Here is a 27,212-nt window from a genome sequence, read left to right on the forward strand (position 1 = left end):
AGTTCCATGTACTTATCCAAAAGTCTCTTAAAAGACCCTATCAAATCCGCCTCCACCACCACTGCTGGCAGCCAATACCACGCACCCACCACCCTCAGTGAAAAAATTACCCCTGATATTTCCTCTGTACCTACTCCCCAGCACCCTAAGCCTGTGGCCTCTTATGGCAACCATTTCAGCTGAATTCATGAGGCATTGAAATGAAGCTGGAAGATTCACCTTGCTTGCACTAGAGAAAAGATTTTGAGGCAAAAAACCTCACTGTGAAAGACAGTCCTGACAATAAAAGTTCACAGGCTGAGAATCACCTTAGACTGGGAGAGCGGAAGGTCTACTTAAAGTACAGTGTAAAGTATATCTGAGAAGTATATTTTTGATTGTGCTAAAGGGAAATTTTCTGTTTTGTGGTTTAAAGTATATGGTGCCAATAAAGATAATATTTAGTCAATAGTGTTTTGCTGAAAAGGAGACTTGCAGTCATCAGGGAAAATGTAAGAATGCTAAATTTCAAATTATTACAATAATTTATACTACAGGAGAAAAGGAGTGCTGATTAGTTGAGAAGTCAACTGATTGGCCAAAGTGGTGTCATGCAGAAAGCAACACTAAGCCTTTAGGCAAATCCAAAATGCACTCAAGTTTTAACCCATACTCTGGGTGAAACAAAAAGAAGAAACAGCAAAGGACAAATGGCAAGCAAGAAAGATTGGGTAATTCCAACAAAAATTAAAAATCCATCCTTGCCCACACCGGAATGCCATGCAGGTCTGCAAACAGGCTCCACGTTAGAAAGCACAATAGATGACTCTGTGCATGTGAAAAAGGGCCATCTTCAATAATGAAGGGAAACCAACAATTTACTTCATAAAATTTTAAACTTTTTTTTTTTACAAAGAGTGCAGTACGGACCTCTCCTGTGGACTTTGCATTTTCTTCTTCTTTGGATGTAGGTGTAACAATTTCTTCCTCTGGTGCAGTATGTTCATTCTCTGCATTTTCTGGAGACTTCTTAGGCTTTTTGCTAACTTTCTCTTTACTTTTCTGCACCAACATAGCAGATAGCAGAAATACAAAGCAATCACATTTAAAAAGAATATAACTGAATTCTCCCCAGCCAGTAGGCAAGGGGTGCCAACATGATTCCAATTTATTAACAAATGTGCTCTTACTCAGTGAACAGTCTAGTACATTTTGCCTGCTGCTTGAATTGGAAAATCACACAATATAGAATCAAACACAAGTAATTAATCAATAGAAATAGACTCAACATGAATTGGTGACTTCCAGATGGAAAATATATTCATTTTTTTAAAATCTAAAACTAACATGCAATTCACTAGGGTATGACAAAGATTATTATTTCAAGTTGCAGCACTTAGAAAATTAAATGTGCTTTTAATAATTTTCTCTTTCTTGGTATGTGGGCATTGCTGGCAAAACTAGTAATTGTTCTCCATTCCTAATTATCCTTGAAAGTGGTAATGAGCTGCCTTCTTGAGCTGCTGCAGTCCATCTGGTATTGGTACACCCATAGTGCTATCAGGGTGGGAGTTCCAGGTGTTTGAGCCAACATAGTGAAGGAATAATGATAATAGTTCCAGGTCAGGATGGTGCATGAATTGGTGGAGACCTTGCAGGTGATGGTGTCATGAGAAGTCTGCTCTCCTGTTCTTCAAGGTGGTCGTGTTTGTGGGCTTAGAGGGTGCTGCCTGAGGTGGCTTTGGCACGTCGCTGCAGTGCATCTTGTATATGGTACACAGTACCATATGGTGTTGATGGAAGTGAATGTTTAAGGTAGTGGATGGGGTGTAAATTAAACAGACTCCTTTGTCTTGGATGCTGTTAGGCTTCTGGAGCTGCATTCATTCAGACATGTGGAGAGTATTTCATCACATTCCTGATTTGTGCCATGAAGATGGTGCACAGGCTTTGGAGTCAGGTGGTGGGGGAAGAATTACTCGCCACGGAGTTTCTAGCCTCTGACCAGCTCTCATAGCCACAGTATTGATATGGCTGGTCCAGTTAAGTTTCTGATCAATGGCAGCCCACAGGATATTGATTCTGGGAGATTCAACAGTAGTAATACTGAAATATTAGTATACAGTAATACTGCTGAACAGCAAAGGGGACTGTCAATAGCAAAAATAAACATTTCCCCGATACAACTTTCACCAAAGCTACAAGGAAAGTGAGTGACGTACTAAACTTTTGTGAAGTGAAACAGCAAGCACGAAGAACACATTCCTAAAACACAAGGTATTAAAAGGAGTAAAAATTAGGCCAATGTTAAAAACTAAGAGTATTATTATTCTAAAAATGACCACATTCATCATCAACAATAATCAATTCTCCAACGTGGTTAAGATGATAAAGAATATTGATAATTTTAAGAGCCTGTCACTGCAACTCATGCTTTAAGCTTAGTTGATTACTGTGGCACAAACAATCAAAAATACGCACTGAAACCACTGAAATTAAATTTACACATTCAAGAACTATAATTGTTAAAATTATTCATCCCGTCTTCAGTAAATATCTATATTGTACAATAAATGTAACAATTTTATGCTGGAACATGAAAAAGTATTTTGTTGACCATTTTATGTCACTAATTCACCAAATAAAAAATTTCAGGTCATTAACAGGCTGAATAAAGCTCTTCCCGACTGCTCTCCTTCAAACATATGCCTGAACTTTTAACTTCAGGGTATCATCCCACCACATCAATATAATTTGGTAAATAACTACTCAGTCCTCGAGCGAGTGGCGGAGGACCTGGCAGATGGAGTACAATGTTAGCAAGTGTGAGGTTATCCACTTTACTATTTAAAGGGCGAAAAGCTGCAGCATGCTACGGTGCAGAGGGACCTGGGGGTCCTTGTGCAAGAGTCGCAAAAACCCAGTCTGCAGGTGATCAAGAAAGCGAATGGGTTGCTGGCCTTTATAGCGAGGGGGATAGAATATAAAAGCAGAGGGGTCTTGCTGCAACTGTACAGTGCATTGGTGGGGCCGCAGCTGGAGTACTGTGTGCAGTTTTGGTTGCCGCACTTGCGCAAGGATATTTTGGTCTTGGAGGGAGCGCAGAGGAGGTTCACTAGGCTGATACCGGAGATGAGGGGGTTAGACTATGAAGACACTAAATAGACTGGGTCTGTACTCGTTGGAGTTTAGAAGGACGAGGGGGGATCTTATAGAGACGTATAAGATAATGAAAAGGATGGATAGGGTAGAGGTAGAGAGATTCTTCCCGCTCACAAAGGACAGCAGGACTAGAGGGCACAGCCTCAAGATAAGGGGGGGGTGGGGCAGTTTAGAACAGAGTTGAGGAGGAACTTCTTCACTCAAAGGGTGGTGAATCTCTGGAATTCTCTGCCCGTTGAAGTGGTGGAAGCTACCTCGCTAAATATATTTAAGACACGAGTAGATAGGTTTTTGGTAGACAAGGGAATTAAGGGTTATGGGGAGAAAGCAGGAAAGTGGAACTGAGCCATTTCAGATCAGCCATTGAATGGCAGGACAGGCTTGAAGGGCTAGATGGCCTACTGCTCCTACTTCTTATGTTCTTATGTAGCCATTGAGGATCACGTGGACTGTTCATCGCAATTATAAATGTTTTAGTTTTGTGTGCAGTTAGGACTAGTTTAAGGTATTTTACTGCCATATTTGCACCAAATAGTCAAGGCTGGATCAGAAACAGATCCACAAGATTTAGGGGGTGTTTGGTAAGCAGGACTTCGCCATGCAATGCTATCTAATATTTAGACCATATTTATTCATCATATAAACATCACTGCAGCGAAATAGTCTGCATTGTTCTAAATTAAGCTACCTAAACAGCAGCAGGGGGCAACATGATTCCATAAACTATTGAAGATTCAAAATAGTTTAGTTTACCTTTTTCTCTTTATCCTTCTTTTTGTCTTTTTCTTTCTTTGCCTTCTTAGAAGGTTTTTTGCTTTTATCCTCCACTGGAGCAGCTTCGACTTCTGGCGATTTCTTTTCAGTTGCTCGGTGTGTCCTCACAGGCAGTTTTTCATTATCTGCTAAAGGCCTTTAAGACAGCATAGAAATAAAACTGAACTATTAAGTGGCTCTTGCGTTTAATAAAATGATAAGGAAATGTAGAAGTTTCACTGCTCCATAATTTTAGCTTCATCAAACCAGCACATTACAAAAAAAAACACTTCTACAGTTCATTCACAGCACAACCCAGGTGGATTGAGATGGGAAAATCAACTCGGAAAATCCTAGGTAACACTCGCAAGACAGTTTGATACACAGTTGTCAGCATATCCACATTTGGAAGAAATCTTGAATCTGCTGAAAACATTTGGAAGAAATCTTGAATCTACTGATCTAGTCTTACCAAAAGGAGGTCATTTTGACAGTGAAATTGAGATAGCCAACTCAAATTTCCAGCCTCTATTTCGAAGATCAATCCAAAATATGAAAATCAGGCAAATTAAAAATTGATTTTCTCAATTTGAATCACTGATCAATCATAAAATGGAAAATTGGTGCTTCTGGGTATAGTTATAAGAAAGCTTCGCGGATAATGGGAAGGCATAGAGCGCTTAAAATAACCAACCGTGATTGTAATGAATGGTCAGTTTTCGTGAGGAACTTCAGAACATGAAAAAGCTGGTTAAGATCAGAAAGCAACAGGCAACTAGTTAATGCACACAATAAAACACAAACTGTGCAAAGCATTTGTAAATTTCGATGATCGGAATGTCAGGAACGCAAGGAAAGTTTACCAAACTTCTTAAACAAGTCTGCATTTGAGAAAAATACTTGGAATTATCATACCAATTTCACAAAGAACTGCCTTTATCAAGTTTCCCAACCACAACTGTAAGGCAAGAAATGACTTACGGTTGATGGATGGATATAATCACAATACGCTGCCTATGTTGTGATATTGGGAGACTCATTAAAAGCAGAATTTCAACCTTTCCACAGTTTTCTAATGTAATTCACTGATGCAAGTTTTACTGAACACCAGTGACCATATGGCACATGACAGAGTTTAACCCTTTGATGACAGAAATTGTGAATTTGAATACAAAGTACTAAATTGCAATTAAATATATGTCAGTATTTAGCTGTGACATCAGGCCATGTTTATATACAAAATGTGAATTATTGGGTAGATATCAAAGGTTTAAACCCTTAAAAACACACAGGCCCATCTCCAAGTCAAAAGACCACAAGAAATTTTAAAAACAAAACATTACATTTTACATACCTTCCTTTTTTCATTGGATTTAGACTTTTGTTGGGACACAAAGATGATGGTTGTGCGAGCAGTAGAAAGAAAGACAGAAAAGAAAGGAGGACAGGAAAAAAATGGAGTGGCATGTTACGTGAGGAAGGAGAGAAAAAAAAAGTCACAGAACTAATTAAATAGCCAGAGATTAGTGATATTAATTTTGGAGCAATGATAAAATTCACTAAACACTGAAAAATTGTGTTGGCATAATGAATTTTGTGACTATTGCAGTTACATTTGGAATCAATAGCCTTCATAGAGTTGTACGCCCAATGTAATATTACAACAACTCTGAATTTATATTAAGATAGTATATGTCAGGCAGTGTGGAAGTTTAGTGCAAGTCAAATCTTGTGTGTGTACATGTTAACCTTACTCCTGTTTGAAATTACATTAATTCATTCAATATTACATAGTTAAAAATCCACCCACGCGTCTTAAGAACAAGATCTTATTTGGGTGGCTGAATTGTATGTTGTTAGCAATTGCAACATTGTCAATTACAATCTGTTTTAACTGGTGGAGACTCAATAACAGCATTCAGTATAGATATGCCACTTCTTACTGTGTGTGCTTTGCAATTTTCCAAACGACAAACACTTGATCATGACTGGGCTACTGAGGGAGATGCAGTGCAAGGGTTCAGACAGTGGGAGGGGAAAGAAGAGGAAGAGGAAACGAAAATTGAGTTAGCTTACGTGGCTTAGTTAATGAAAGCCAGTCAGCTCCAGAAGGTAACCACTGCCAGTCAAAATTCTAATCAGATGTGATAAAGTAGCAAAGAAAGGAAAAGAAAGAGAGAACTAGATCTAAAGATGGGCAGAAGACATTCAAAAAATACAAGGAATAGACCTAAATTATGCCTTTACTTAAAGCAATCAAACTTAAACATAAATGATTGGAATTTGAACTTTAATATATTAAAAATGCATACAGGGGAAAGACTCCAATTATCTGCAAAAAACCCATGGTGAAATAATTTATTTGAATGTACAAAAACTGAGAAAACATTGTTCTAGCAAACGAAACTATAGTGAGCACTAGTACTTGGGAATGATCCTTGTAGTCAGATGCATTAAGAGAGCCAGGAATTATCTAGAGCCTTATATGACTACTGGACATTGTTTTGTGGCCAATTAAGTGCTTTTGCAGTGCAGCGAAGGATGAAATGTGGCTGCCGACGTTCACACAGCAAAGTACACAAATGGCAATATGATAACGACCAGATAATCTGTGTGTTTGCTAAAGGAGGAATGTTGGCCGGGACACCAGGGATAACTTCTCCGTTCTTCAAATTAGTGTAAAGGGATCTTTTACGTCCAGCTGAGGAACAAATGTGGCCAAGCTTTACAGCTCATCCAAAAGGTGGCACCACCAACACTGTAGCACTCCCTAAGACCAGCAATGGACTGTCAGCCTTGATTTTTGTACTCAACTCCTGGACTGAGGCTTGAAGCCAAAATCTTTAACTCTGAAGCAAGACAGTTGACATTACTTTAGAAATCACCTGAACGTTTTTCCAGAACCAGTAATAATTTGCTTCAAGCAACTTTGGTAACTGACAGCTACAAAATAGAAAAGTAGCTTTTCAACTTTGTCAAAAGAGCAACAAATGCATACTTACTTATCCAAGTCAATATCCAGCGCTTTATATGGATCATTTGGATCTTTATCATCGTCATCACTAGGCAAGGCATTCTAAACAAAGTCCAAAGACAATGAACAGTGTTGGTAAAGTTCAGTATGAAATTTTTTCTTTTAAAAAACTACAGCACTAGGAGTTACGTTGAGAGAAGAAAGCATTGTACTGCATGCACCAGTAAGTGTTTAAAAAGTATAAATCATTGATCATATTTCACAAATTCCACTCCCTCCCCACCCTACTATTCATTTCTTTCAATATAAGAATCAGCGTACTAGTTGGGATTTACTTAAATATTATATTGAAACAATAACACAAATTAAAGGTAGTCATTAGATGGATGAATGAAGACAAGTTCAAATGGAAGGAGATTCTGAAGAGGAACTGTTGATGAAATGGTGTCAGAGGATGCATTATCAATTCAAAGAAACCAAGGTACAACCGTGGAATATTATTTTCGTTAATTTGGCATCCACAGTGAAAAAATCCATTATAATGAAACAGAGAAGGATCTGCAAGAATTAGGACAATATTTTCCACCTAAACATTTACAAATTATGTAAATTATGGGAATACTTTTGAATACATTACTAGAAAAACATAGTTTAACTTCAACAATGCTTTTATCTGGATCAGTATGGGCCTATTATTTTTATCCACCATTTCTATAGCATTCTACAGAATTTGCACATATAATACTTCGAACTGAGACTAGGTATTTAAAAATCCAACTTGGAAATCGCAAAAAGCTTCCTTAAATGTTGCTAAATTTCACACTGAGAATATGAGCAAAATTTCAAGACAAAACATTACTGATAAAACATGAGGAAACAAGTGCATGCAAATGATGATGAAAGAAGAGAACTGAGAGCAGATGCAAGAACAAATGCACACAAGAGTGCACTAGCAATTGTACTCCAGACAGCCTAAGAAAGAAATAACACTAAAGCAAAAAAAGCATAAGTGATGCAAAATCCAGATCAATAGTGAGATCAAGAGCATGCGAGAGGGAGAAGAAAGGGAAAGTAAATATCCTGTCCTTATATATAATTTTGTTAGAAATTTGTCAAAGTACTTCATACAAAATTTTGATATGCAGTGACTTAATATAGCCAATCTGCACCCATCAAGATTCTCCCAAATAGAAGTGCAATAAAGTCAAAATCTATTTCTCGCAGGATCAAAGTTGGCTGAAGCACAAATTTCTTGCAAAGTTGAATGTGATCTTACACATCAACTTGCACAGGAGCTGCCTTGGATTAATATCTCATCCAAAGATGGAGCAGTGCAATAAGTCCTCACAACTGCAGTAACATGATCCACCAGATATCTAATAGCGCAATCAATGGTGGTTATGGGTTGCCTGTGTGCCCTGTCAGTTTGCTTAAACCATGACAGCATGATTAGATACATCCAGGGTAATAATGTCTGAATTTTTAATGGCATTCAAAATACTTTCAACAGGAGCTTTAGAGGCATATTTAATATCCACGTCATCTTTTTTCCCCATCATCTCTCAAATGGATTGCCAATGACTAATTCATTTGCTTTTAGTAGCATAGGATAAGACGAATGTGTAATTACTAACCTCAGGCATTTCTTCTGTGATAATATCAACATGATGAACTGGAGCAATGTCCTCATCACTTTCAGTATGAAGTGAATCATGGCGGCGTTTGCCTTTCTTGTCTTTCTTTTGTTTTTTCTTCTTTTTCTGCCTATCCTGTTTCTGCTGTTGCCTGCGTTCTTCTTCCAGTTTAAGATATTGATCTGACAAAGGCATTCCTGTGTACGTCAATACAACACAGATTACAGGATTGGAACAAACTACACATGGCCATAAATGTTTTGAAAAAACATTACTCATGCATGGACGGCATGGTGGCACAATGGTTAGCACTGCTGCCTCAGTGCCAGGGACCTGGGTTCAATTCTGGCCTCAGGTCACTGTCTGTGTGGAGTTTGCACATTCTCCCCGTGTCTGCCAGGGCTTCCTCCAGGTGCTCCAGTTTCCTCCCAAAGCCCAAAGACGTGCAGGTTAGGTCGACTGGCTATGCTAAATTGACTCTAGTATCAGGGGATTGGCAGGATAAATATGTAGGGTTACGGGAATAGGATCAGGGTGGGATTGTGGTTGGTGCAGACTTGATGGGCCAAATGGCCTCCTCCTGCGCTGTAGGGATTCTATCATTCTATGCACAAATCTTTCTGCATCATGACAATTTTTTAAGCCATTTCAGATTCATTGCTCATCTAGGCATGATCATGATGCTAGACTTCATGCAAAAAGAACTAAACTGTAAATCAAGATTGAAGAAAACCCAAATTGAGGAATTAGCTCACAATTTTCCAAATCAGAAAATTGCCAATGTTAATGCACCCATTTGATAGCTTTAGGAAGGAGTGAGCCATTTTCTCCAAAAATCTTAAATTGTATATAGATGATTGATAATAAGATATAATACAGAATATTCTGCTGAACAACTTAAGATTTATTACCCTCATTCGCTGCTGCCACCATCTCCCAAAGAATCTTGTACACTTTTTCCTTGGTGGCAGCAAGTTCTCATACTATTACTCATCCATGACAATGCAGAACAATACTTGTGGCAGAGGAAAAAATAACTGCTCCTCCCTGGTAAATAAATTTAGTTAGCACATCACATTAGCAATGTTGGCTCAATGATTAACGACTGTAGAAAATTAGACTTGAGGGAAAGCAGCTTCACTGGGATTCTTCCATTTTGGCTTTGTGTGGTTGACATACGTGGGTTACAAAACCATCAGTGTAAGGTATCACAAATACTTACTACATGCAGTAACTGGAATGTGGAGAACTGCAATAGCTGCCTCAATTACCTGGTACTCTCAATGGTACTGTGAGATCAATTTGCACCACAGGTATGTGATCAACTCCACTAGCGTCCTGGTAATTCTAGAATCAAACAAAATAGTGGCTGTCAATTAATCATTCTCATAATCTTGGTTGACAAAGCTTCACACGCCCATCAAATGAAACATATTTCTCGGTTTAACCCAGGCAGTTATTACTGCTTCAAGAATAAATTATACAATTAAAGTACAGTTGGTATCTTACTCCTTTGCAATTACAAATTCATTCTCAACAGCTGAACAGTACCTATCATGTCTAAGCCGAATAATCCAGTCAGTTTCATTTCCCACTCAATCCTCATAGGCTGTGAGATAATTTCCCCAAAGTGCACAATCTCCTTTTGAAACCCAACATAATTCTACAAGACTAAAACAAAACGTTTGTGTTTACTATCTCAGCTGCTCCCCATCCCAATTTCCTGCCCACTCTTCCTAAAGACATCAATTCCTGCTGAGGAATGCCACCACAGACACTGGCAAACCTTTAGTAACTTGGCAGAGTTCCTATCCTTCATGTCAAAGGCCGGGCAGCAATTTTGGATGTCAGTCATTAACGAAGATGCAAGTGCAAGTTCATAGCCAACATCCACATTTGGGCATCTTCTATCCGCTCATCAACAGAAATTGTGGTTGAAAATCCTGGTTGATTTCTACCCTCCTTTTCAGCTTAAGGGCAACAATGCAGACTGTGATATCCCAAAATGTGGATATAGCCGAGATGAAATAAGGAACCTTTTAGCTTTCTAATCTACGTGGCTTAGGTTCTCGTATTATTTACAAGCTCTCGTCACATTTTTTTTTGCTGGTCAGCCAAGTCAAAAACTTGAGCAAGCCACATATATCGTGCCCCAGTCTGAATTTAAAGGCAGCATTCTCTTCACCATATACCCCCTCAACCAAATAAGGGATGTTTGGCATGGTAGCATAGTAGTTAGCACTGCTGCTTCACAGCTCCAGGGACCTGGTTCGATTCCCAGCTTGGGTCACTGTCTGTGTGGAGTTTGCACATTCTCCTTGTGTCTGCGTGGGTTTCCTCCAGGTGCTCTGGTTTCCTCCCACAGTCCAAAGATGTGTAGGTTAGGTTGATTGGCCATGCTAAAATTGCCCCTTAGTGTCCTGAGATAGGTAGGTCAGAGGGATTAGTGGGTAAATGTGTAGGGATATGAGGGTAGGGCCTAGCTGGGATTGTGGTTGGTGCAGACTCAAAGGGCCTGATGGTCTCTTTCTGCACTGTAGGGTTTCTGTGATTCTATGAAAATTATCACAAGACATTACCTTCTGAGGAGATGGAGAACTCTTGATGTAAAATGGATTGTTTGCCTGTTCTTGTTTTCTTACTTCTCGCCGCTAGAAAGTAAACAAATTTTATACACCAAGTTACACTTCATTGAAAGTTCGATATCAGCTTAAAGATTCTAAACTTATATTTCACATAGAAGTAACTGATCACAGCAAAGTAGGTTGGAGGAATATGGGGGGGGGGGAGGAAAACTCTGATACCCCAAAAAGTCAATATAAAAAAAGATATTTGCACAATAAGACGTACATACACGAGAAAAAATGGAGATGAGACAAAGTGTTTAACATAGTAACATTACTGGAAAATCTCACTAAGTATGACATCATCTGTGGAGAGAGAACAGAGCTAACATTTCAGGTGTCGATGAGTCTTCATCAGTTTTTGTTTCAGATTTCAGTATCCACAGTAATTTTATTTTCTCTTAGGAATCACACTGGGTGGTTGGGGCGGGGGGGGGCGGTGGCGCCAAGAAACATCCAGCCAGGCTGAGGGGGTAAAAGAGCAATTCAGATCGTACAATGTGATGGTTAAAACACACAACTGACAGTGGACCAAAGGACAAAAAACTACACTTGAAAGATGAGGTCTGAAGTTGGATGCTGGGTTAGTGCTATGATAGGATTTTAAAATGGAAATGAACATTTGAAGTCAATTTGGAGCCACAAAAAAAAACAAATTGCGGTCAGCAAGGATGGGGATGATACGAGAGTCTGAATGGGGGTGCAATAGGATTGTGTGTAATGTAGTTTTGGAGAATTGGAATTTAAGTGAAGTTCAAGAGGCTGCCAAGAAAAGCTCTGGAGAAGTCAAGCTTGGATTGAAAAAATTGAAATAAGTGTTCAGCAAAAAATCAGTATCACACAGGGCCAAAGACAATTTATGGAACATTCTCCTTTAGAACTTACAAACAAGTCATAAGAAAATAACTTGATAAGGTACAAAAGTGAACAGATGTACTATATCAACCCTAACCTCTTTCCCCTACTTCTGGTAGTTTTGATTAGTGTTGGCACAACAGTCCTTAGATTATATGCTTTTTAAAAATTGTGGATATACTAACACTGGATTGAAAAACAGCAACGAAGAAGAAAATACACATTTCAGGTCAAGAGCACAACACTGAACTTCTCAAACAAATTGAACTTCTAAAAAAAATTTAAACTTCAGACATGGCAGCCTAACATTGAACATCTCATAGCAATGTACAGAGTTGAAAACAATCAGAACCAAGAATTGGTGGGAGAGGATTGGCGGATGGTGACTAGTGGAGTGCCCCAGGGGTCGGTGCTGGGACCTCAGCTTTTTACCATTTATATAGATGATCTGGAGGAGGGAACCGAGTGTAGAGTGTCGAAATTTGCTGATGACACCAAGATTGGGGGAACGGCAAATTGTGCAGAGGGTGTGGAGAGTCTGCAGAAGGATCTAGATAGGCTGGGTGAATGGGCCAGGAAATGGCAAATGGAATTTAATGTTGGCAAGTGTGAGGTGGTCCACTTTGGTAGGAAAAATGGTAGGAAGGACTATTACTTACGAGGCGAAAAACTGCAGCAGGCGACGGTGCAGAGGGACCTCGGGGTCCTTGTGCACGAGTCGCAAAAACCCAGCTTGCAGGTGCAGCAGGTGGTCAGGAAGGCGAATGGGATGCTGGCCTTCATAGCGAAGGGGATTGAATATAAAAGTAGGGAGGTCTTGCTGCAGCTGTATAGGGCATTGGTGAGGCCGCAACTGGAGTACTGTGTGCATTTTTGGGCGCCGCACCTGCGCAAAGATATTTTGGCCTTGGAGGGAGTGCAGAGGAGGTTTACTAGGCTGATACCGGAGTTGAGGGGGTTGAGCTATGAGGAGAGGCTGAATAAACTGGGCTTGTACTCGTTAGAGTTTAGAAGAATGAGAGGAGATCTCATTGAGACGTATAAGATGATGAATGGGATGGATAGGATAGAGGTGGAAAGACTCTTCCCGCTCAAAAAAGACAATAGGACTAGGGGGCACAGCCTCAAGATAAAAGGGGGGCGGTTTAGAACGGAGTTGAGGAGGAACTTCTTCACTCAAAGGGTGGTGAATCTCTGGAATTCTCTGCCCGTTGAAGTGGTGGAGGCTGCCTCGCTAAATATTTTTAAGACGCGGGTTGATGGGTTTTTGATAGGAGAGGGGATTAAGGGTTATGGAGAGAGGGCGGGAAAGTGGAACTGAGCAGCGACAGATCAGCCATGATCTTATTGAATGGCGGGGCAGGCTCGAAGGGCTGGATGGCCTACTCCTGCTCCTATTTCTTATGTTCTTAGGATAGCGCTGATGCTCAAAGTAGATTTTGACAGAGGGAAGAGGACAACTGAGGTGCTACGGTATGGTTACAATTTTCCAAAGAACAGGTTTTAATCAGTTTAATGCTCTGCATGTGAAAACATAATGGAATGATTAAAAAGGGCAACTGCTTCAGTGGTTACGTTGGAACAACAGAAAATCTGTCAACGAACACAGGCTGAATGAGCTTGCAAAAAAAAATGGAGGGCCAAGATTTGAGGGATTCTGCACTTAGGAGAATTGAGAAATTGACATTGGCAGATGGAAAGCCATTGAAGTTTTAAGAATATAGATAATGGGCCCCAGTTTATCATTTTGATTCTAAGTCTGGGCGAACTTGAAACTGGGAGTGTTTCAGATCTGACTTTTAGACTTGTTCTCAGGCGCCTCCGTACACATACAGTCTGTAAAAATCTCTGCAATTCCAAATCATGATGCACAAGCCTGTGGGCGGGGATTAACTGCCCAAAATCTTGGAGCTCCATCAGCGCCTCCAACTGCACGTGCGCAGAACAAAATGATAGAATGCAGCTCCCCGAACACATTGCTCCCAGGCCAGCTAATGCCTCCCCCTGATCCCACAGGCACTGCCCAAACCCCTAACATGACTGACTCCCTTATCTCCCCACCCCCTCTCCAGCCAGAGCGATCACAGGCCCCTCCTCCTTTACTGATCTCAGACAGAATGGCAGCAGACCCCACTGAACTCAGGCAGAGTGGCAGCGGACCCCCCTTCCCCCTAATTAATCTCAAGCCAAAAGCTGTCAGACGCTTGGCACTTACCTTTTGTGAAGAATGTTTGTTTCACTTCTGGATGGGCAAATGTGGTGGTAAAGGGGAAGTGCCAATAATGTTGGGCGTGCAGCCCATTAAGTCAATTTGAATGCATGTAAATGTATTTAAATGGCCGTCACGCCCATTTCAAGTGCGGTCCCAATCGTGGCCATTTCTGGGCCCTGGTAAAGGGGGAACCGGCGCACAGGCAGGCACAGATCGTGCTACTCGCCTCACGCCTGACTTTATCAAGTTTTTGTGCCTGAAAACAACTTGATGGTAAAATTAGGCCCAATGTGTCTTAAAGCGGGACTTCTGTTGAAACAGCAATTTGTTAAAGAGGAAAGCTCAGGAGGCTGTAATATCAAAATATTTGAGACTGGAGGTGACGCACACCGAGTTAGGAAAGAGGTAGGCACAGGCAGGCTTTTCAATGAAGAACTAGACTAGAGCTCAAGGTCAAACAGACACCAAGATTAATCACCACAGAGATTGTTCTGAAGAAACTATCAGAGAAAATTAAGAAACTGGATGGCAATTTAGAGTTTACATGGCTTTTGGTTTGCAAGTGTGGAGCCGAAAAAGATCCTTGCTTATTTGGACTTAATAATTGCTAGATAGTTCAACATAAATTCATGATTCAAGAATCAAGGACAGTCACAGATAAGTAAATCTGAGTGTTGTCTGCATATGTCTATAAGTTTCCCCAAGTCTCCCAATGATAGTGCCAAGGCAACATACAGACAAGAAAAGTAGACTTTAAAGGAGAGATGCTGGAAAGGACTGAATTGTTGATTTGAGTGAAGTGTTGTGAAAAGGTCAGGAGTTAGATTTGTCTTTTAGTGATGCAAAGAAAGTCACTGCTGCTCTTGTCCACAGTACAGTGAGTGGGGCAGGGTCCAGTCTGATGGCAGCGAAGGATACTAAATAGGCTAGCAAGATTTGTAAAGCAAGGAAGGTTAAGTTAGGGTGCAGCTAAACAGGACAAGAGGATCAAGAAGTTCTGATTTTCTTTGTAGAAGAACACAAAGAAAGAAGTTACCCTAGCAAGCTCATCTTCATCCATTTCTGGCTGTCTGTGTTTTACACTTCTTTGTTCCTCCTCATGGAAGATCATTTTCTTTGGGGTTTCATCATCTGAAGAGCTTTCCGAAGGTGCATCATTGATCCAGGCATCAAGATCCAGCCTGAAGAGGAAGAGAGGTCAAATAAAACTCATTTCGTGTAGTGCCACTACATGTATAAATCCATGTTTTGCCCTTGTTTTACGTGTCATGCTTGTCTGATAGGCTACAGCCAATGTAACTGGCATCGTGGAAGGCCACTGCAATTCATGTATACGCTACCACAATGCAAAGTCAAGTGCCAAATGAGCTGGAACATGTATCATCCCTCCCTTCATTCAGTACATGCCCTATATGATACAGATCCCCAGGCCCTTGTTTTGCAAAGAATTGTTTAAGATGCTAAGATTATCTCCGGTAAGGGAGGCGGCTTTGGCTTCTGAGAAGCAGCTGAACACGGAGATTTTTCAATTTGAATCTGCTCACCTGGCTCAATGGATCTGAGATTCTACAGGCAATGTAGGAGGCACTGTATGAAACAGACTCACTTTTAATCTCTTGTGTAGGAAGTGCCTGAGTATCTTATTTAACGTATAGAAGTCCTAGACTGGGAGAATGTAAGTAAACAAAGACATCTTCTGGCAAAATCAGGGCACTGAATTTGATCATCAGCCATGATCATAATGAACGGTGGAGTAAGTTCAAAGGGCCAAATGGCTTAACCCAACTTCTATTTTCTATGCATGTGGATACAACCAAATACTGGCAACATTCCTGTAGAGAATTTGAGGAATGATTCACACAATCAGACCGTTTGACCCATCGATTGATTTACTCCCCCTAAGATTAACAGTGAATTTAACTAGTAACATCTCCAAGTCAAAATCCAGGGATGTTTTTGCAAAGCCATCTGCAGCAACCAGTGCCATCTGGGTCTCCCAAAATTGGAGCATGAGGAGGATAATATGGCTGTGCCTGCACCAACCCAGTCATTTCTTTTGCGACAGGCTTGTCAGACTAACTGCAGCCTTGGCTCTGATATTTTACGCAACGTTCAGTGAACCATATATATATAAAAAATTTGATCTTAGAATTAATACTCTTATTAAAATTCATTCATGGGATGGGGGCAGCACTTGTTGCGCATCCCCAATGGCCCTCGAGAGTAGTTAAGAACCAATCATAACTTCTCTTCTTGCTCAATGAGAAAAAGCAAGATTGCTTCCAAATCTGCCTATTATTCGTTTTCCATGTTGTATGTCAAAAACACTGACTGAATTCAAGCAAGAATTCTGCATCTTGGACATCTTCAACCAGCACTTGTGCAATAACTCTGTAGCCGATCATAGATTACTGTTCCAAACACAAATTCAATCCTTCATCCGTTTTAATAACCACCCTTGCAAGCAAACTCCATAACCTTCTCACACTTTTACTAAAATAATTGTTTACGTTTTATAAATAAGAAAATAAAAAAAAGGAATTGTGCACCTCAGTCGTAGAATCCTGTGCCAAAAGATCCACACCTATATAAACTTTAAAGAACTCAAAACAACTTTCCTCATCTCACTTTTCCCAGTCTCAAAACTCGACATCCTTGTCTCTCTTCCTACTGTCAGTCTATCCAGATCTCTTTTGAATGATCCCATATTGATTATCATCTGTCATGATAAGAAGTTTCATCAATTTAGCCCAGCACACTTAGATGTCAGATTTAAGATTCTTAGATCTAACTCCCAAAAGGTTCATCATCGTTTTCTTTACACTGATTAAGGTAAGCACTAAAGAGCAAGGAATTGGTATATTTGGGAAGTTCATGGGTCAGGAATGGAATGTATGAATATCAACTGGCTGGACAGTGGAAGGACCATTACCACATGACACCTAACGGTCACTTATGAGTGCATTCGGGGGGCTTAATGCATGCAGCATTAAACTCCTTGCGATGGGGCTGAAAAATAGGTTGAATTTCAGTTTTTCAGCAATCCAGACAAGGAGAGTTAGGAGGTCAGACATCAAACTAAGGATCTTAGAGGAAACTGAGGTTAGAGCTTTGTTGATAACGGTTAGTCAAGGCTGTTTTTTGAGGGAGGGAGGCAAATATAGCAGTTTTTAAATGGAGGAAACATTTGTTCATACAAAAGGAACCACCTGCAATCAGTGAATATTTAGGAAAAGTAGGTTAAAGACTGTCAGCTCACAGGACTGCCACAATAAATGATGGGGTCCAAAGGTAATTGTCGTTATACGTAGAAAATGTCTGCTTTTGTCTGCTCAAGATGTTGTTTTACAGTTCTGTAGACACTTGCCTTCCCCAGTACTTTCATCCAAGAGACCTTTTTTCATTTGAGTCTCAATGGGGAGGGTGTCATCTGCTATTAAATGTCTGCAGTCACTTATGCCAATTGTGCACTCTCCAACAGGAGTCACAGACACTCAGTGAAAGCTTAATTCTTTCCCTCCTAGCATAGGAATGCTCTGATCACTATCCTGAATGAAATCAATTAATCCATTCAGTTGAGTAATTTACTAGCCCTGAACTGTTGAGTCTAGAGAGCAACTATAATGTTTACCAATGGAAAGCTGCAAAACTCAATTATTTTAACAACATACTGTATTTGGAAACCATCAGTACCAAGATAATAGGATGAATCATGAGGTGAAAACATTCATGCTTTTCTTGAGTAATGCAGTAACATTTGTTTTCCAATGATAATTAAATTTAGTTTAACTTTGGACAGCTTTCGTTTGTATTACAGAAGGACTGTAACTTTAAAAAAGCTTAATTTCTTTAAATTTACAATAATACTGTTAAATGCACTTGAAATGCTGGAAAGAGAGGTCTCACCCATCTGGCAAAGGGACTTTCTTCTGTGCTTTAGGAGCAACAGGGTTAAGTTCTCCAGCAAACAAAGCCATCACTTCTTCTGCTACAGGGACATCTTTAGCTTGAAGCTTTTGTATGTATTTAATCAGCTGAAGAATACAGGAAGCCTGTAAAATAAAATTCAAACATGAGACTTATAGGAAGATATTTGTATGACATTGATGCTTTGTGATTTATGTTTACTCATCAAATGACTTGCATATGTAAGACTAAAGGTTTGAACCACCTGCTGTGGGGAATTCACAAGCAAGATTTGTGTTGTCTGGCAATCGACAGCAAGACATCAGAGCAGAGACTGCTGTGCATGAAGCATAGCTAGACAAAAATAAGTGTCTCTAAAAAGAACACAGCTCAGAATAACTAAGTTTTCAGCTCGAAGACAAGAGTTGTCATAATCAGCTTCATAAATTTACCTATTCCTAACAGAAACAAAAAAGACTTTACATATCCAAATCTATTGATTTGCCCAGAAGGGATTTAAACTCATACATTAAAGATCTCAATCTAATTCTAGTGCAGGAACCTCGTCAACGACAGTGTGTATGGGAGAGGAGTGGGGGAAAAGAGAATGGATTTTTGTGCAAGACAGGACATTGTGGAATGACTGTCATCTAATTTTCCAATGCTCTGCAGCTGATTAACAGGATAGAGCATTTTATACATGCCACTGTAGCAGAAAAATGATGGCTAATTTACTTAACTGTTTACTTCTCAAAGCTAAAGTTGCAATGATGTTTTCCCATTAAAATAATCAAGGATACACCATGCAAGACAAATTGTTATCAGAGTGCTAGATGAAAAATTAGAAACAAAATTTTACAGGATCAAATACCAAACCCATAAGGATGAAGCATAAAAGTTTCTTCAAAAAGGCAACTGTCCCAGTGATGTTCTGAAAGAATCTGTAACCTTACTGCGGCTACATTAATGAGTGAACAAATTGTGGGGACTAATGATTCTAAACTAGTTTGCAGTTTGTCATCAGTCAGTGTGAAGTTCAGTGCTCAGGCAGCCAAGGGAATGACAGGGATGCGACATTTTTAAAAAATTCATTCATGGGACAAGGGCTTCGTTGGCTGATCAACATTTATTGCCCATCCCTAGTTACCCCTGAGAAAATGGTCAATGAGCTGCCTTCTTGAAAGGCTGTAGTCCACCAGCTATGGGTTGGCTTACAATTCTGTTAGGGAAGGAATTCCAGGATTTTCACCCAGTGATGTGAAGAAACGGGGATATATTCCCAAAGATAGCAAGTGGCTTGGAGAGGAAATTGCAGGTGGTGGTGTTCCCATACACTTGTTGCTCTTGTCCTTCGAGATGCAAGTGGCCATGGGTTTGGAAGGTACTATTTAGGATCTTTGAAGAATTTCTGCAGTGCATCTTGCAGATAGTACACACTGCTGCTACTGAATGTTGGTAGTGGGGGGAGAGGACGTTTGCAGATGTGGTGCCAATCAACAGGGGTGTTTTATTATGGATGGTGTTAAGCTTCTTGAGTGTTGCTGGAGCCGCACTCATCCAGGCAAGCAGAGAATATTCCATCACCCACCTGATTTGTACCCTGTACACAGTGGACAGGCTTTGGGGAGTTAGGAGGTGACTTACTTGCCACAGTATCCCTAGCTTCTGAGCAGTTCTTGAAGCCACTTGTTTGTGACGAGTCCAGTTGAGTTTTTGGTCAAATGGTAACCCTAAGGGTGTTGGAAGTGGGGGAATTCGCTAACATCACTGACATTATAACAATGCCCTCAATTAATCAAGAAAATTTTTCCCAGGGTTCCAACTAATCAACAACCTTTACTGGGGCTGTGTGGGGGTTAGGGAGGAAAAAAGGTAATGCTTTGGCTAAAAGGTCAACAGTGACTGAATAGTCTCAAATCATGGTTAAATACTTAAGAACCATGCGGGAGTATCAATTCAAGCAACATAACAGATGATGACTAGTTTTTCACCATACCAACTTGAATCAATGTTTTCAAAAGAAATAGATAAGACTGATGAGAAAAAAAAATGTGTATGGATTAATACTTTGCTTCTTTCCTCCAAAGATGCACTGGTTAGGTGGATTGGCTATGCTAAATTACCCGTTAGTGTCAAGGAGATTAGCAGGGTTATGGGGATAGGGCCTGGGTGAGATTGTTGTTGGTGCAGGCTCGATGGGCTAAATGGCCTCCTTCTGCACTGTAGGGGTTCTATGATTCTAGGTTGGGAGTGTGTGTGTGTGTGTGTGTGTGTGTGTGTGTGTGGGGGGGGGGGGGGCGGCAGGAAAGAGATGGTGGGGACAAACCATGCAAAGCTCAGTTAATATAACCTTCGAAGCAAATTTACAATAGTAAGGGAAGAATCTATCAAAAATACTATTAATGATGGACCAAGTGAAATTATTACACCATCTGAGGTGAAAGGCTGTTCACGTACCCGCTCCTGCACTTCAAGGTCTGCATTTTGAACAAATTGGGGTAGCTTGTCAATCAACATTTGTGTTATTTCCTGAGCAGCCTCCTTATCACCAGCTTGCTCATTTTGTTGCAATACTGATGCATACAATTTACCAGCGTTCTGCACATAGACAGCCTGGATATGTCCTGGTAGTGTTGTGACTTTGGATTTAAGCATAGCATCCAATGTTTGATTAGGCTCTTGAAGGTATCTGGAAAACACACAAGTTAGAACTGTATGTACACACCGTTTCTAAAACTGGTTGTTAATTAATTTGATAGATACTAGCGTGAAAGGGAATGTAAATGATTTTAGTGAGGTAAAGATGTTGAGGGACATGGAAGAAAAGACAGATCAGCAAAGATTGATGTGAACAGCAGAACAAGTTTAAGGGATTGGATGACCTTTGCCTGCTTTCATGGGATGTGGACATCACCAGATTTTTGTTTACAATAATCAGCAGTGGTTTCATGGTCATCATTCGACATTTAATTCCAGATATTTATTCAAATTTCACCACCTGTTCGTGACTTGAACCCGAGTCCCCAAAGTATTACAATAGGTCACTAGAGTACCCGCCCAGGGACAATACCACTGTGCCACTGCCTCCCCAGTTTGTGAAAAATTTCTGGTTAAATAACTTTATCAAATTCCAGTTTAAAAAAAACAGATTTAAATTCTAAAATTGTACACAACTTAATTACAGGCTTACAGGGCGAAACTGGCCCAAATTCTCTCTTATTCATTCATGGGACATGGGCATTGCTGGCTAGCCAGCATTTACTGCCCATCCCTAGTTGTCTTTTGAGGGCAGTTGAGAGTCAACCTGGCTCTGGAATCAATGTATGCCAGACTAGGCAAAAATGGCACATTTCCTTCCCTAAGACATTAGTGAACCAGATGGGTTTTTCCGACAATTGACAATGGTTTCATGGTCATCCGTAGATTCTTAATTCCAGATTTGTTTTATTGAATTCAAATTCTACCATCTGCCAAGGCAGGATTCAAACCTAGGTTCCCAGAACATTAAGTTTCTGAATTAATTGTCCATAGATAATATCACTAGGCCACCGCTGTCATGCGGGATTAACAATGGTTGATGTGGAAAATGGTGAAATAGCTCAATAGTTCAGTGACATCATTAAGAATAATTTTGTTACGCAGCATAAAGAAATTTTGCATTTGGTTTTTGTAACTTGATTTCAGAATGCACAACACGGATATTGTGGACCTGAGATGTAAGTGTTGTGTTTGCCAGTACCAAAATCATCTAATGGGAGATCAGAAATAAATGGAACTACTATAAAGCAGCCTTGAATTTTCTTTTTTTTTTAAAATAGTATTTTAGGCAATACATACTCTGAGAATTCACCGCAGATCCAAGCAGCAGCATACAAAACTTCACAGATACCATTTCTTTGCATGTTACCAGCAAGCAAGTGTCCATTATCTAACAGCATTGCCATCTGTGACACTGCAAATGCCCTGATAGCCTTCACTCGGATAGCTACGTCAAGCATTTGAGCTGCAATTAGATGGCCATGTCGCGTTCCTTCCAGTCGCGTCAACTCTACCAGGATGCTAATATACCTGTATTTTAAAAAATATATGAAGCACATGAAACATTAAATTGATTTAGGAGAAAAACATAGTTCAATAACTTGGCCAACATTTGCAAAACTTGAGGACAGTTTAAAAAAAAATCAATCTTAAGGATATTTTACCTGTAGGTCAGCAATGTAAATAATCTTTTTAAAATAGTGGCTAATGAGAACTCACCATTCAAAATTGGTGATGTACTGATAGTTGGACTGGCTGCAAATGTCTATGATTTTTGTGAGAAGTTCATCTCTGTACGTTGTACCCTCTGCTTTATCTACGTGAATCATTAATTTCTTTACTATTTCCATCAAGTTCTTCTTGGAAACCTACCAATATTGGAGTCAATAGGAAATTTTAAGATCATACAAATTATAAATCATTAAGTACTTCAGTTTTTAATCGCAATATAGACTCAGGTGGTGAACATCCAATCTTGTACAAAAAACTCTCCAAAATGAAAACTACATTCCATTTTTATTTCTAGTCCACATTCTGATATTTGCTTCTACGCTGGCAAAATTTGCTTCCTAACACCAAAGCAGCTATTAAAAAAAATAAGTGGGCAGTTTAGAAAGAAAAAACAGGTTATGAAAAATGACGTGCTTGACCTGATACTAATTAAGAACATGAAAAATTAATTCAACATATCCATGATTAATAACTGAGAAATCAAAAAGTATAAATAAAGGCTCGAGTCAGCCAACATTAGTTTTTCTCAAATTACGGACACTTTCAAAGACCTGTCTATATCCTTAACTGACGGCGGTCCTAAAATTAAGGAATGGTAGTTACAGATAGAGGTTGATTAAGTTTTCAGTAAGTGGCAGATTCAAAGTTATATTGTCATTTATTTAATATGCATTCTATGATTTTTGAAGAGCTACCATTGAAAGCAATTGGCATGCCATGCAAATCAAATATTGAACCATACTTGCACATTTGGAAAACAAATTATAATTTAATTTATATTGGTCATTATTTTCAAAATACATTAAATGTGAGCGAATCAACAGCAGTGTGGGTTGTAAGTAATCCTGATTATGGCATGGTGGCACCATGGTTTGCACTGCTGCCTCAGAGTTCCAGGGGCCCAGGTTCAATTCTGGCCTTGAGTGACCTGCGCAAACTCCACAGAGGCATTTTCCTTGTGCCTATGTGGGTTTCCCCCAGGTGTTCCAGTTCCCTCCCACAATCCAAAGGTGTACAGTGAGGTGGATTGGCCATGCTAAATTGCCCCTAAGTGCCTGTTAGATGGATTAGCCATGGTAAATGTGGTTACAGGATTAGGGTGGAGGAAAGGGCCTGGGTAGGATACTCTGTCAGAGAGTCAGTGCAGACTAGATAGGCTGAATGGCCTCTTCTGCATTGTAGAGATTTTATTTGTATACTATCCCTGTGAACAATTCAAATGTAATTCAGCAAAAATATGCAGACGTGAACCCAACATTACTCCAATTGCCAGGATGCAGTACTTACAAGAGCCCCACCACTGCTGGACAGGAACTAAAGCAGTGTTCCACAAGTGTTTACCAGAGGTTGCCTTTAATCAGTGGCACTTGAGCATTAAGCCATTACAAGGCGACTGAGACATGTAGATATTTTCCCACATAATACTTAGGATTCTGGAAAATGCAATGAAACACATTCCAACTGCACCATGCCGTAGTAATCATTTTCAGACCTAATTGCCTCTGGTTTACTTTTCTCTGAGAAGTTCCATTTATGCTGCTGTACAGTTCAACAAGTGCTGGAAGCCTTCTGAACTTTACAGAAATGGCCGTCTTTCATGTACGAGCCTATAATGTGTGGCTGGATGGAGCATTAAACTATGTATGATTGTCTCACAGAGTGTGGATATTTTAAATCAAAAACCCTTTAATAGACTCCAACAATCATGGATTCCAATACCCTTTTGGATCATTCTTTCCCCTCTTGCCCCATTCCAATCCCTTTATTTGCTTTGTTTTCACAATCCTCTGTCCTTAAACCTCAGCAAAGGTCTCAGCATCATTTCCTTAGGCGCCCAACTAGAGTTGAACCTGCCACAACACTCAGCTCTTCTTCAGTCAGATAACAAAAGCAAAATACTTAGTTTGGAGATCTGAAAAATAAACGGAAAGCATTGGTAAAACTTAGCAGGCCTGGCAGCATCTGTGGACAGAGAAACAGAGTTAATGTTTTGAGAAGAGTCACATTGGACTTGAAACATTAACTCTGTTTCTCTCTCCAGAGATGCTGCCAGACTTGAGTTTTTTTTTTAGAAAAAGTTTGTTTTCATTTCTTCAGTTAGCTTCACCTCCACAATCACTTTTTTGGCTAGTTTTGTTCCTACAGAACAGGCCTTTTCTCCCATCTTTAAATTCTTATTCCATCTCGATGCCTCCCTCAAGCCTCTTACTCTCTCTGGATCTTTTCATTGTGAACTTGAGAGATGTCAGCTATCTCAATTTTTCTGCTCACTCATGCTGACCTACTTCACTCTGAACTTGCAGCACACTCCTCTCCAGGTTCAACATTAACCTGGGCATTAGACCTGCTGACAAGGGTGGCGCTATCATTGTTCGATGAACATACCACTACCTCGAGGGGACTGAACATCTAAGCCAATGCTTGCCACAACATTCACTTCAACTGTGACCCCCACCATTGAACATCAAAATATCATTTTCAGAAACGTCACTGACCTCATGTCTTTTGGCAATCTTCAATCCAAAGCCTCCAGTCTCAGTCCTCTAGCACCTCCCTTCCAAGATCCATAGACAGGTTTGCTCTGGTAGACCCAGCCTCGTCTCAACCCACTAATTTTTTCTCAACTTATTTTCTCTTCCCACTTGCATCAGTGACTCTTCCAACAACCTCAGCATCCAGACTCCAAACCATTTCTCATCTCCTTATACCCCATGGACGCCCAATCCATTTGCACTTCCAGCCCCCAGCAGGATGGTCTAAGAAGGAAACAAAGTGCCCTTAAAGGCTCAACGAGTTCACATCATTGAAAACAGTGGCTGTATCTATATTTGGTGAAGGACCCTTTTTCAAATAAATTCATAATTACTGATCTGCGCCATTTAAATTATAATACACTACATAATATGAAAATGCTGTATGTATAACCACTCTAAAAAGTGACATGCAGAAGGAAGTCACAAGTATTTCTGCCATTTAAATCAGTGCTGAAAAGCTGCAGCGATCTCTTCCAGAGGGTAATGTGGGGACAGCAGCTGGATGATGGATGCTATACAGAAACTGCAGAAGCAGTTTGTGTCACCTGTCACTATAATTCCTCATCCCACTCCAGAACACTGTTACAGGCTCAGGTTCAACACATGCTTGTGGAATAGAACTGTATTTATTAAGCACTTTATAGCCTTGAGCTCAATACAGGGAGTTCAGCAATTTCTAATTTAAAACTTTGCCCCAATTTTTTTCCAGACAGCATCTTTGGTTTCTTAATGTGCTTCATTACCATCGCCTTTTGCCTTGCATCATCAATCTTTCATCACTTAATCTTTCCTGCCTTCTCTCACAGAATCTTCCTTTTGATATTCTTCCCCCACCCCGCACAGACTTAGAATCAGTTACATCTCTTTTTCAATTCTAATGACAGGTCATCAATCTGAACATGAATTCTGTTTCATGGTCCACTGATACTGCTGAACCAGTAATGGATGTGCAACATTTTCTGTTTTTATTCCAGAATTCCAGCATTGCAGTATTTTGCTTTTGTATTGCTGAAATTTCTATTTGTTAATTAAAAGCTCAACATAATACATCTGATCAGTAAAGGACAATTATTAAAAGTTACCATTCCATACAGAAGATCTAAAGCTCGGAGTCGTATGGATTCATCTTTGTCATCTAAGCACTGTAAAATAAGATCCTTGTGGGATTGTACAGACTTAGGGTGAGTCTTCAAAATTTTCGACATAGCCAGCAAACCCAGGTATTTCACTGCAAGACAGTTCAGAATCCATGACAACTGGACACAATAATTACCATATAAACAGATAATTAGTGGAAAAAATTAAATGTTATCTGTAATGGTGATAAGTTTTTAAACAATTACTCAAGTCCAGGATCTGAAGCTCTACCTAGAGGTTTTCGTTAAGGTGGTAGTTCTCAATCTGGGGTCCGTGAAACCGATGCCCCAGCAGGCAAATGAGAACTCAAAAATTTTCTTCACTCCAATTCTATAACCAGGTTTGTGGAAGAGTTATAAAACAATCAAAATCACCATCTCAATGAGGTGAGAATACTGATTTGGGGCCATTAGCAGTTTGCACTGCCTGCGATCTGTAAATTGATGTGTACCAGTAAGGGAAATTTTTTAATCACATTATAGCAGTTCATTTGATATCACTAAATTGCAAGTGCAGCAACATTTATCTTTTGCCTTTATTATCTTTGTATTATCTCATAGCAACATCAGTGAAACAGTCCTCAAATTGCTACTGTTTTCTCAAAAGTATGAATAAAAGACTGTTTGCTTGAAGCATTTTCATGTCACAATTATATAAATGGGGGGAGGGGTGGTGGTTCCATACTAGCTAATCTATCTTGTTTAGCAAAAGAGTTGGAGAATCACTAACTTAAGAGAGCAATTCTCAGAACTAAGCCTTGTCCAAAATTTAAAATTAATCATCTGCAATGGGTTACATCCAGTAATTCAAGCCTAGGCCTGGAGGTCGGAGCACATTGGACACAAAGCATCTCTCCTTCACAGAAAAGGCCAGTTTGTGTCAACATCAAAGTAACACAGATATTGCCCAAACATGGCTTGGCAATGGTGATGGTGAAGCTCATGGTCGGAGAAGTGCATTGTTTCAGCAGCCTTTTCAGCTCAACTGGAGGTAACAGATTGACAAGAATTCAAAAGGTGGAATATTAAAAAACCCAAACAAAGAAGCAAGATATAAATGGCACAAAATGTAACTATCCACTTACAGTTTTGGTCTGAATCTTCAATCAGAATTCGCAATTTCTGCACACAAAGCTGAATGGGAAAAAGTAAGTTTACAGTAATAAGAGGCATA

At 39.8% G+C, this 27,212-nt stretch overlaps 1 protein-coding gene across 2 annotated transcripts in view; it reads right to left on the reverse strand.

The window, feature by feature from the left end:
• ap3d1 (adaptor related protein complex 3 subunit delta 1) overlaps positions 1-27,212 on the reverse strand; it is a 96,976-nt gene that overhangs the window by 22,519 nt on the left and 47,245 nt on the right. Inside the window, exons 11-24 of one of the 2 annotated variants that reach the window (XM_080213236.1) lie at positions 27,124-27,172; positions 25,985-26,130; positions 22,357-22,505; positions 21,937-22,167; positions 20,557-20,788; positions 18,100-18,245; positions 15,230-15,374; positions 11,082-11,153; positions 9,774-9,849; positions 8,503-8,699; positions 6,897-6,970; positions 5,249-5,272; positions 3,895-4,051; positions 910-1,041 (exon numbers count right to left, since the gene is read on the reverse strand). In XM_080213236.1, coding sequence (XP_080069362.1) covers positions 910-1,041; positions 3,895-4,051; positions 5,249-5,272; positions 6,897-6,970; positions 8,503-8,699; positions 9,774-9,849; positions 11,082-11,153; positions 15,230-15,374; positions 18,100-18,245; positions 20,557-20,788; positions 21,937-22,167; positions 22,357-22,505; positions 25,985-26,130; positions 27,124-27,172 — 1,830 coding nt within the window. The remainder of the gene's footprint in view (positions 1-909; positions 1,042-3,894; positions 4,052-5,248; positions 5,273-6,896; positions 6,971-8,502; positions 8,700-9,773; positions 9,850-11,081; positions 11,154-15,229; positions 15,375-18,099; positions 18,246-20,556; positions 20,789-21,936; positions 22,168-22,356; positions 22,506-25,984; positions 26,131-27,123; positions 27,173-27,212) is intronic. The other variant, XM_080213237.1, reaches the window with a different exon arrangement.

Source organism: Carcharhinus amblyrhynchos, chromosome 26, assembly GCF_965287045.1.
Source record: "Carcharhinus amblyrhynchos chromosome 26, sCarAmb.v2.hapA, whole genome shotgun sequence".
Taxonomy (NCBI): domain Eukaryota; kingdom Metazoa; phylum Chordata; class Chondrichthyes; order Carcharhiniformes; family Carcharhinidae; genus Carcharhinus; species Carcharhinus amblyrhynchos.